Source organism: Macaca nemestrina, chromosome 1 (assembly GCF_043159975.1).
Source record: "Macaca nemestrina isolate mMacNem1 chromosome 1, mMacNem.hap1, whole genome shotgun sequence".
Taxonomy (NCBI): Eukaryota; Metazoa; Chordata; class Mammalia; order Primates; family Cercopithecidae; genus Macaca; species Macaca nemestrina.
The window spans coordinates 44,439,414-44,451,863 of record NC_092125.1 but is presented as its reverse complement, the minus strand read 5'-3'; the positions used below and the strand labels follow the sequence as shown (position 1 = coordinate 44,451,863).

Sequence of the window (12,450 nt, the reverse complement as noted above, 5' to 3'; positions counted from 1 at the left end):
AGTTTTATTTCAGGTTTTATGTTGTCCTTTTCCTGAAATGCTAAGGATTTAGGACATAACTGAATTTTCTATTTTCCACGTCTTTTCTGGTATATATATATATATATATATATATAGAGAGAGAGAGAGAGAGAGAGAGAGAGAGAGAGATATTTTAGTATCTCACCCTCACATACTCCTCCCTGAGCACTACCCATGCTAGATGTTAAACAAAAGCAAAGATGAAATTCCAACTGTCAAAATCTCCCTTCCCTCTAATTAATTCCTCATCCAGCTATGTTCCAAAACGAGAATAGAAAATTAGCCCAGGCAACTGAAAAGTAAATGCTGTGTTGTACTTTGATCCATGGTCACAACTCATAATCTTGGAAAAGTGGACAGAAAAGACAAAAGAGTGAACTTTAAACCTCGAATTTATTTTACCGGTATCTCCTATGAAGGGCTAGTAACCAAAATAATCCACGCATCAGGGAGAGAAATGCTTTAACGCAGACGTTTTGGATATTTAGCGCCCCTGCAAATTCTGGCCATCGCCGCTTCCTTTGTCCATCAGAAGGCAGAAAATTTTATATCAGTGACCCGTGGAGCTCACATTAACTATTTACAGGGTAACTGCTTAGGAGCAGTATTATGAGGAGTATTTACCTTTCCCCGCCCCCGCCCCCTTTCCAAGAAACAAGGAGGGGGTGAAGGTTCGGAGAACAGTATTTCTTCTGTTAAAAGCAACTTAGCTACAAAGATAAATTACAGCTATGTACACTGAGGGTAGCTATTTCATTCCACAAAATAAGAGTTTTTTAAAAAGCTATGTATGTATGTGCTGCATATACAGCAGATATACAGCCTATTAAGCGTCGCCACTAAAACGTAAAACATGTCAGCCTCTCTTAACCTTATTCGCTCCAGTCTCTCCCGACGTGACTTCCTCGACCCCCTAAAGACGTACAGACCAGACACGGCGGCGGCAGCGGGCGAGGGGATTCCCTGCGCCCCCGGACCTCAGGGCCGCTCGGATTCCTGAAGAGGAAGCCAAGTGTCCTTCTGCCCTCCCCCGGTATCCCATCCAAGGCGATCAGTCCAGGACTGGCTCTCAGAAGCGCTCGGGCAAAGACTGGGAGGAAGAAAAGACATCTGGCGGAAACCTGTGCGCCTGGGGCGGTGGAACTCGGGGAGGAGAGGGAGGGATCAGAGAGGAGATGGGGACTACCCTCTCTGCTCCCAAATTGGGGCAGCTTCCTGGGTTTCCGATTTTCTCATTTGCGTGGGTAAAAAACCCTGCCCCCACCCGGGCTTACGCAATTTTTTTAAGGGGAGAGGAGGGAAAATTTTGTGGGGGGTACGAAAAGGCGGAAAGAAATAGTCATTTCGTCACATGGGCTTGGTTTTCAGGCTTATATAAAGGAAGGTTCTCTCTGTTGGCGACCAGTTGTCAAACGACTTGCAGTGAGCGTCACGAGCACGCCCAGGAACTCCTCAGCAGCGCCTCCTTCAGCTCCACAGCCAGACGCGCTCAGACAGCAAAGCCTACGCCCGCGCCGCGCCCTGCCCACCGCCGCGATGCTCGCCCGCGCCCTGCTGCTGTGCGCAGTCCTGGCACTCGGCCACGCAGGTGAGTACCTGGCGCCGCGCACCGGGGACTCCGGTTCCACGCACCCGGGCAGAGTTTCCGCTCTGACCTCCTGGGTCTATCCCAGTACTCTAACTTCTCTCCGAATAGAGAAGCTACGTGACTTGGGAAAGAACTTGGACCGCTAGAGTCCGAAAGAACTCGGTGGATATTCCAGCTTTCCCACAAGCCCTGATCATTATGAGCCAGTTACTTAACCGATCTGAGACACTCTCACCTGCTAAAGAGGGATAGATGATGCTAATTTGCAGGTTGTCATTGTAAGATAGGATCTGATCAATATATGTGAATTGTTTTTATTTGGAACCTCTTTTTATTGAGTGGAAGAAGTTGTTTTAAATACTCTAGTCAGTTCTTTCCTGCCCCCAGGAAAGCCCGGATTATGTTTTAGGATAAGCAAAAATAAGTAAGCTGTTTTACTTTGAATTTTTCTCTAAATGTTGATTAGTGTACTAGATCCATTTTAATTTGGAAAGCAAAGTGCTACTTACTTGAACTTCTTAAAAATGCTAATTTTCACATCTAAAGAGTTAACTAACAAAAGCTTAGTAACATGATGTACCAAGTTGAATATGCTGTTATCCTTATTTAGAATAGAAAATTGGTATTTCTACGTTTTATCCATTCTAAGTCAGGTTAAAAAATTATATTTTCATGGCTACCTATATATTTCTTGAATTTATTATTGTAAAGTTGATTCATAGTAAAACAATTAAATGTTTAAATTAAGATTAAGACACTAGAGAATTATTTATTTGCTGTTCTTTAATTGTAGCAAATCCTTGCTGTTCCTACCCATGTCAAAACCGAGGTGTATGTATGAGTGTGGGATTTGACCAATATAAGTGCGATTGTACCCGGACAGGATTCTATGGTGAAAACTGCTCAACACGTAAGTTTGTCCTTTGGTTGCCTCATTAGGAGTGGGACTGGATACAGTTATAATTGTATAGATTTGTGTCTTATAATGAGTCCCATTAATTTCTCCCTCCCTTTCTTCCTCTTCTTAAAGCGGAATTTCTGACAAGAATAAAATTACTTCTGAAACCCACTCCAAACACAGTGCACTACATACTTACCCACTTCAAGGGATTTTGGAACGTTGTGAATAACATTCCCTTCCTTCGAAATGCAATTATGAGTTATGTGTTGACGTGTAAGTACAAGTGTCTTTCTAAGGTTTTAGTTTTCTCAAAGAAAAATATGCTTTATAATACTGTAAGCCTAATCTAAAAACATATTTCCTAGTTTATCAAAATGAATTTTAAGATACCTTTTAAGTTTGCCTTCCATCTTAACGGCCAAAACTATTGACATTTAGTCCCATCCAGTTTATACAGTCTACTCACAACTCTGTATACGTCTTCCAACTTTTACTATTTGGTCAGTTTGTGGAGGTAGCACGGTCCAGCTGTTTATTAAATGCCCATGGGTCACAGAATTGTTCTGAACATGTAGCACCCATTAAAATAAATTTATATTTGGATCAGCAAGAAAATAACTTTCCATGATTCTAAAGTAGGTTCCATGCTCAGCCATTCCCTTCATAGGCCTCTTGGACAGGGAGCAGATGGCTACCTGAAAAATCAATATTGTCAGATTATAATGTGCAGAGTATATGTATTTTATTAAAGATGCATTTCAAATGGCCATTAGATTTTAAAGTGTAGTTGTTTTAAACTAGATTATTTTTGATTTTTGGAGTTAAATTCAACATCTAGTGCCACTTTCCACATTTTACAATAAAAATAATGGTTGATTTACTTAGCAAATGAGAATAAATACAACTTTTTTTCTTTGAAAATTTCAGCCAGATCACATTTGATTGACAGTCCACCAACTTACAATGTTGACTATGGCTACAAAAGCTGGGAAGCCTTCTCTAACCTCTCCTATTATACCAGAGCCCTTCCTCCTGTGCCTGATGACTGCCCAACTCCCTTGGGTGTGAAAGGTGACTAATAAGAATCCTTAGAGATGTATTAACTATAAGACGGGCTGCATTGCTGCCAAAAAAATTTTGACCTTAGACTACCATTTATTTATTAACAAAAGCAGTTTTTACTTTTATCATGGATATCTATGGGTATTTTTTAAAGTATGAGTCTATGTAAACTCTTCTGTAAAAGCAAATGAGCATCTTGGTATAATGTCTTAATAATTTCAAATTATTTCATTAGAAATTAAATAATTCTAATTAAAATAGATAAAATCGTTCAGTAAGAAGTTGTTCCCCCATATCTTAGAACTATTGTTTATATTACGATCCTATTCACAATTGTAACTCTCTTATAAATGAAGAATTCCTGGTAGATTGACAGTCACTATCTGCTTTCTTGAATACATAGATGGATTCTTATCTTAGCTTTCTCATTTTTCAGGTAAGAAGCAGCTTCCTGATTCAAATGAGATTGTGGAAAAATTTCTTCTAAGAAGAAAGTTCATCCCTGATCCCCAGGGCACAAACATGATGTTTGCATTCTTTGCCCAGCACTTCACGCATCAGTTTTTCAAGACAGATCATAAGCGAGGGCCAGCTTTCACCAAAGGGCTGGGCCATGGGGTAAGATAGAGTTAATATCCTAGAGTTAGTAAAATTATACCAAATCATAGTCAAGGGCTAACATTAAAGGAGATAAACAGATAGATAGATCCAAATAACTTACCCACTTTTTTAAAAAAAAAAAGTCTTATCTATAAAATTCTTTTTTTTTTTTTTTTTTTGAGACGGAGTCTCACTCTGTCCCCCTTGCTGGAGTGCAGTGGCCGGATCTCAGCTCACTGCAAGCTCCGCCTCCCGGGTTCAGGCCATTCTCCTGCCTCAGCCTCCCGAGTAGCTGGGACTACAGGCGCCCGCCACCTCGCCTGGCTAGTTTTTTTGTATTTTTTAGTAGAAACGGGGTTTCACTGTGTTAGCCAGGATGGTCTCGATCTCCTGACCTCGTGATCCACCCGTCTCGGCCTCCCAAAGTGCTGGGATTACAGGCTTGAGCCACCGTGCCCGGCCAATCTATAAAATTCTTAAGAGAATTTTCCATTTACTTCTCTGGTCTAGTACACAGACATGCACACACATATAGAAACATTCACACACATACATATGTGCAGGTATTATTATTTGTAATTTGACCCTTGTATTTTTTAAGTTTAAAATGTTAGTACTGCAAAATGTTGTGTCCTCAAAAACACATTGTACCCTGATTATGCTGCTTTCAATATTGTAAGGTGAGGTTTCTGCCTCATTATTCTCTTTTGGATTTCAATAGCATAGCTTCAAGTTATTCATAAGAATTTTTTATAAATAACACATTTTTATACTTTTTTAGAATTACCATATCATAGTGAAGTATGTAATATATATGATATAAGCTCCTTATAGTATGTTAAGTCCATTAAACACAAAGACATATCAATTTGTAGCTTTGGTGGATAAACAAATTAATGTAGCAATTTGTGGCTATGAAAAAAATGTCTATTTTATTTAAAAATGTTAAAGAAAGCTAAATCATCAAATTATTTAATGATGAATTATATGATAGACACTTTAAGAAAAACTTCAACAGCAACAAATTAAATTTTTTCATCGTTTTATAGGTGGACTTAAATCATATTTATGGTGAAACTCTGGATAGACAGCATAAACTGCGCCTTTTCAAGGATGGAAAAATGAAATATCAGGTATGCTTCCTTTGACTATTAAGACTTCGTTATTACTTACCACTTACACCCATATTTTAAAATCCCTAAAAATGTGTTCCTTAACTTTTTAACTAATGTTTATTTACTACTGTTATTTTTTAGATAATTGATGGAGAGATGTATCCTCCCACAGTCAAAGATACTCAGGCAGAGATGATCTACCCTCCTCAAGTCCCTGAGCATCTGCGGTTTGCTGTGGGGCAGGAGGTCTTTGGTCTGGTGCCTGGTCTGATGATGTATGCCACAATCTGGCTGCGAGAACACAACAGAGTGTGCGATGTGCTTAAACAGGAGCATCCGGAATGGGGTGATGAGCAGTTGTTCCAGACAAGCAGGCTAATACTGATAGGTAAACAAGAAAATGATTTATATAAAACCCTCTTCCCCGGGGAAAACTAATGTGTTACTTTTGTTATGTTTTGAGTAACTGACAAGATGTGGTAAAAGAAAACTCACACACTCTATATTCATTAAATATGTAAGCATGACTGATCATATAGCTATCTTTTGATATTGACAAGGAAGAAAACAGAAATGAAGGAGTAGCAAATTTTAAAAATTGCATTCCAATTGCTTGAAAGCTTGTGATCAGAAAAATAAATGTTTTTATTCTTTATTTTATGCAAATAGGAGAGACTATTAAGATTGTGATTGAAGATTATGTACAACACTTGAGTGGCTATCACTTCAAACTGAAATTTGACCCAGAACTACTTTTCAACAAACAATTCCAGTACCAAAATCGTATTGCTGCTGAGTTTAACACCCTCTATCACTGGCATCCCCTTCTGCCTGACAACTTTCAAATTCATGACCAGAAATACAACTATCAACAGTTTATCTACAACAACTCTATATTACTGGAACATGGAATTACCCAGTTTGTTGAATCATTCACCAGGCAAATTGCTGGCAGGGTAAGCATTATTATTGAAAACCAAAACAAAGGACTAGTCAGTAACTTTAGAATTTCTGCCACAGAAATTATTTTTCTTAAACTTACTAAAAGAGTAGTTAGTTATATTGCTAGTAAAATTATTTTATTGATATAAGAAGCCTAACTTTGTTTGAAAAGTCTAAACTTTTAGTCTACAGTTGTCAAACAAATAGCAAATTGTACCCCTACCTTAAAAATAGATATTTTCAAAAAGTATCTATAATCTTACAGGAATAAATATTTTAGGCTTGAATACTAGTTTCATTTTTGAAATTTAAAAAGGCCAATTAGTTCTAGACTGGTGTCCCATTGAATTTTAAGCAGAGCTCCTGTTGAAATGTATGTAAGCATCTTTCCAGCAAATAAAAATTGTCTCAGCTGGGAGTTTCAGTCTTACCTGGTTTATACCTAAGGCAAGCTAAATACAAACAGCAAATATGCCTAAAATTCTTGTTTTACAACTAATTTTACTTTCCACAGGTTGCTGGTGGTAGGAATGTTCCACCCGCAGTACAAAAAGTATCACAGGCTTCCATTGACCAGAGCAGGCAGATGAAATACCAGTCTTTTAATGAGTACCGCAAACGCTTTATGCTGAAGCCCTATGAATCATTTGAAGAACTTACAGGTAAGAAACAGTTTCTAAACTTCTTTGTTTGTTTCTTTGTTTGTTTTTTGTTTTCCTTTTTTTTTTTTTTTTTTTGAGATGGAGCCGTGCTCTGTCACCCAGGCTATAGTGCAGTGGCGCCATCTCGGCTCACTGTAACCTCCGCCTCCTGGGTTCAAGCAATTTTCTTGCCTCAGCCTCCCGAGTAGCTGGGACTATAGGCACACGCTGCACGCCTGAATGATTTTTTTGTATTTTTATTATAGACGGGGTTTCACTGTGTTAGGCTGGTCTCAAACTCCTGACCTAGTGATCCGCCTGCCTCGGCCTCCCAAAGTGCTGGGATTATAGGTGTGAGCCACCGTGCCTGGCCCCTAAACTTCTTAAAAGAATCAGGGGTCAAATGGAAACAGAGAAGTTGGCAGCAAATTGAGCAAAAGAATCAAATTGTGTTTTATTTTGTGAAGTTTGACATTGGTTGTATCTCTGTCTTCATTGCCTTCACAGGAGAAAAGGAAATGTCTGCAGAGTTGGAAGCACTCTATGGTGACATCGATGCTGTGGAGCTGTATCCTGCCCTTCTGGTAGAAAAGCCTCGTCCAGATGCCATCTTTGGTGAGACCATGGTAGAAGTTGGAGCACCGTTCTCCTTGAAAGGACTTATGGGTAATGTTATATGTTCTCCTGCCTACTGGAAGCCAAGCACTTTTGGTGGAGAAGTGGGTTTTCAAATCATCAACACTGCCTCAATTCAGTCTCTCATCTGCAATAACGTGAAGGGCTGTCCCTTTACTTCATTCAGTGTTCCAGATCCAGAGCTCATCAAAACAGTTACCATCAATGCAAGTTCTTCTCGCTCCAGACTAGATGATATCAATCCCACAGTACTACTAAAAGAACGTTCAACTGAACTGTAGAAGTCTAATGATCATATTTATTTATTTATATGAACCATGTCTATTAATTTAATTATTTAATAATATTTATATTAAACTCCTTATGTTACTTAACATCTTCTGTAACAGAAGTCAGTACTCCTGTTGCGGAGAAAGGAGTCATACTTGTGAAGACTTTTATGTCACTACTCTAAAGATTTTGCTGTTGTTGTTAAGTTTGGAAAACAGTTTTCATTCTCTTTTATAAACCAGAGAGAAATGAGTTTTGATGCCTTTTTACTTGAATTTCAACTTATATTATAAGAACAAAAGTAAAGATGTTTGAATACTTAAACGCTGTCACAAGATGGCAAAATGCTGAAAGTTTTTACACTGTCGATGTTTCCAATGCATCTTCCATGATGCATTAGAAGAAACTAATGTCTGAAATTTTAAAGTACTTTTCGACATTTTTCTGTCATCAAACTAACAAAAACAGGTACCAGTGCATTGCTAAATGAATATTTAAATTAGACATTACTAGTAATTTCATGTCTCCTTTTTTAAATCAGTAATGAAACAATAATTTGAAATTTCTAAATTCACAAGGTAGAATCACTTATAAAGGCTTGTTTTATTTCTTAACGTTATTAAATTTGTACATATACCAAAAAGAAGCTGTCTTGGATTTAAATCTGTAAAATCAGTAGAAATTATACTAGAATCGCTTGTTAAAATATTGTATAAGTGATATTCCTTTTTCACCAAGAGTGTAAATCTTTTTAATGTGACTGTTACAACTTCCTTTTAAATCAAAATGCCAAATGTGTTAAGGTGGTGGAGCCACCGCAGTGTTATCTTACAATAAGAATATTTGTTGAGATATTCCAGAATTTGTTTATATGGCTGGTTACATGTAAAATCTATAGCAGCCAAAGAGTCTACCTTTAAAATAAGCAATAACAAAGAAGAAAAACAAATTATAGTTCAACTTTAGGTTTAAACTTTTGAAGGAAACTTTTTCTTATCCTTGTGTACTGCAGGCCTGGTACTCAGATTTTGCTGTGAGGTTAATAAAGTACCAAGTTGTGCTTGGATAATGATATGTTTCTCAGATTTTCTGTTGCACAGTTTCATTTAGCAGTCCATAGCAATTGCAAAAGGTAGCAATGACCTCATAAAATACCTCTTCAAAATGCTTAAATTCATTTCACACATTAATTTTTTCTCAGTCTTGAAGCCAGTTCAGTAGGTGCATTGGAATCAAGCCTGGCTACCTGCATGCTGTTCCTTTTCTTTTCTTCTTTTAGCCATTTTGCTAAGAGACACTGTCTTCTCATCACTTTATTTCTCCTATTTTGCTTCACTGGTTTTAAGATCAGAGTTCACTTTCTTTGGACTCTGCCTGTATTTTCTTACCTGAACTTTTGCAAGTTTTCAGGGAAACCTCAGATCAGGACTGTATTTTGCTCCTCTTAAGAAGATTAAAAGAAAAACAAAAGGACCCTTTTAAAAGTAGTAAACACTTGTTTTAAGTGAAAAGCAGAGAATTTCATTTATAGCTAATTTTAGCTATCTGTAATCAAGATGCCTGCAAAGAGGCTAGTGCCTCAGAGAGAACTGTACAGGGTTCGTGACTGGAAAAATGTTACATTCCCATTCTAATTAATGCCCTTTCTTGTTTAAAAACAAAACCAAACAATATCTAAGTAGTTTTCAGCAATAATAGTAATGATGATAATACTTCTTTTCCACATCTCATTGTTACTGACATTTAATGGTACTGTATATTACTTAATTTATTGAAGATTATTATTTATGTCTTATTAGGACACTAGTGTTATAAACTGTGTTTAAGCCTACAATCATTGATTTTTTTTTCGTTATGTCACAATCAGTATATTTTCTTTGGGGTTACCTCTCTGAATTATCATGTAAACAATCCAAAGAAATGATTGTATTGAGATTTGTGAATAAATTTTTAGAAATCTTACTGGTGTATTGAGATATTTAAGGTTGAATGTTTGTCCTTAGGATAGGCCTGTGTGCTAGCCCACAAAGAATATTGTCTCATTAGCCTGAAGGTGCCATAAGACTGACCTTTTAAAATGTTTTGAGGCATCTGTGGATGCTTCATTAATTTGTTCAGCCACAGTTTATTGAGAAAATATTCTGGGTCAAGCACTGTGGGTTTTAATATTTTTAAATCAAACACTGATTACAGATAATATTTGTATTTACATAAATGATTGAAAAAAATTGTCTTTTAGGAAGAGGGAGAAAATGAAATAAATATCATTAAAGATAAATAACTCAGGAGAATCTTCTTTACGATTTTATGTTTAGAAGGTTTAAGGTTAAGAAAGAAAGAGTCAATATGCTTGTATAAAACACTGTTCACTGATTTTTTTTAAACTTGATTTGTTATTAATATTGATCTGCTGACCAAACCTGGGAATTTGGGTTGTGTATGTGAATGTTTCAGTGCCTCAGACAAATGTGTATTTAACTTATGTAAAAGATAAGTCTGGAAACAAATGTCTGTTTATTTTTGTACTATTTAAAAATTGACAGATCTTTTCTGAAAATAAACTTTGATTGTTTCTATATATCTTTGTCATATGACATATGATTTCTCTGAAGCATTATTCTTAAACCATTATCTTGCGTTCTCCACCTATTCAAAACTAGGGCTGGCCCTTCATGAAATGGTTTTGTCCTCAGTTATATAGAGGCTTCCTAGAGTCACTATTTAAATCTCATAATCTCTTATTCACTACGACATTGTGTTGGAAAATGTCTAGTTTGTGTATCTTTATAGAAGACGACAAACAAGCTTATTTTCATTGCCTAGTCTAGAAGAAGAAGAAAAAAATACACAATAAGACAAAGAACTAGACAAATATTATGAAGGAGGCACAAAATAAAGCAGTTCAAAGAGGAGTAAATTATACAAAGTTGGGCAAATCATTGATATAAAAGCTCATAGGCTTTTGTTGTACCTCTATCCTTGACATCTTGGTAATTTCAACAACTACATGGACCACATATTTAGCATCTTCCCTGGCCTCTCCTCTTTGGCCTTCTCCCTTCCAGGGATGCCTTCCTCCACCACATTTTCCCAAATCATATATATCTTGATATTATTATTATTAATTACAGCACCACTTCCAAAATCTTGATTCCAAGCATCTTCCAGCTCACCTCTTTTAGTGCTTACACTCTAACATCTAACTCTCAGTCTCATTGAACCTACTCATCTACCAACCTCATCACTTCACTATTTATCACTTCTTTTATCTTTCCATTTACTTCTATATGCATCTAGCTCAGATTTTATCGTCCATCATTCTAATCACTCCCTTCCACTCTGTATACTCTCCCTCTACTGTGCTGAATTGGAACAACTTGATTAAATCCAGCCATTCTCCTAATCTGTTTTTTATTTGGCTTCCCAGTAGCATTCAACACAAATAGCTATAGTCTCTTTACTGAACGTATCCCTGCCCCCACCTTGGCTTCATGGTTTGATACTCTCCTGGTCTTTCTTTTTTTTTTTTTTTTTTTTTGAGGCGGAGTCTCGCTCTGTCGCCCAGGCTGGAGTGCAGTGGCGCGATCTCGGCTCACTGCAAGCTCCGCCTCCCGGGTTCCCGCCATTCTCCTGCCTCAGCCTCCCGAGTAGCTGGGACTACAGGCGCCGCCACCACGCCCGGCTAATTTTTTTGTATTTTTAGTGAAGACGGGGTTTCATTGTGTTAGCCAGGATGGTCTCGATCTCCTGACCTCGTGATCCGCCCGTCTCGGCCTCCCAAAGTGCTGGGATTACAGGCTTGAGCCACCGCGCCCGGCCTCTCCTGGTCTTTCTCTACATTTCTCAGAGCACTACTACTCAGTCTTCTCTCTCTCTTTTTTTAAGCTCTTTCTCTTCTACTATATCTATAAGTTGAAGTGTCTTGATATCTTCTCTGTCTGCATTCCTCCAGATTAATCACATTCAAGCTCATTATTTGAAATAATAAGCAGTCACAAATTTATGTCTCCAGGACCAACATCTAATTGTCAATTGACAACGTCTCCACTCAAAGTCATCAATTTAATTGCTTCTTTTACATTATTCCCTCCCAGCACCATATATCCCAAATAATAATTGTCCAATGTTAAAGACACCACCATACTCTTTCCTTCACTTGCATAGCCAATCCAACAGCAATCCTGTTGACTACAACCCACAAATAAATCCTAAATCTGTCACCTTTTTTCCAACTTCACTACTACCAACCTAGCAGTGTAATAGTCTATTAATTGGTGTTCTCTTGTCTATTCTTTCCTCAGCCCAAACCATTCTCCTTATGGTAGTGGCAGTAAATATATATATATATATATATATATATATATATATATATATATATATATTATACTTTAAGTTCTGGGATACATGTGCAGAACATGCAGGTTTGTTACATAGGTATACATGTGCCATGGTGGTTTGCTGCACCCATCAACTGGTCATCTACATTAGGTATTTCTCCTAATGCTATCCCTTCCCTAGTCCCCCACCCTCTGACAAACCCCAGTGTATGATGTCCCCCTCCCTGTGTCCATGTGGTCTCATTGTTCAACTCCTACTTATGAGTGAGAACATTCGGTGTTTGGTTTTCTTTTCCTGTGTTAGTTTGCTGAGAATGATGGTTTCCAGCTTCAACCA

General features: G+C 37.5%; 1 protein-coding gene across 2 annotated transcripts; it reads left to right on the top strand.

Moving 5' to 3' along the window:
- Positions 1–356: 356 nt before the first annotated feature.
- On the top strand, positions 357–10,354 carry LOC105484600 (prostaglandin-endoperoxide synthase 2). Of its 2 annotated transcripts, XM_011746422.3 has the most exons (11): positions 357–1,144; positions 1,390–1,609; positions 2,403–2,519; positions 2,640–2,783; positions 3,438–3,581; positions 4,009–4,190; positions 5,222–5,305; positions 5,429–5,675; positions 5,957–6,243; positions 6,744–6,891; positions 7,378–10,354. In XM_011746422.3, exons 2-11 carry the CDS (start codon positions 1,558–1,560, stop codon positions 7,785–7,787), a joined length of 1,815 nt encoding a protein of 604 aa, XP_011744724.1. In that variant the 5' UTR covers positions 357–1,144; positions 1,390–1,557; the 3' UTR covers positions 7,788–10,354. The 2 variants fall into 2 exon arrangements, with proteins under 2 accessions (XP_011744724.1, XP_070933418.1); XM_071077317.1 differs by lacking the exon at positions 357–1,144 and having other exon boundaries at positions 1,340–1,609.
- The last annotated feature ends 2,096 nt before the right edge of the window (positions 10,355–12,450 follow it).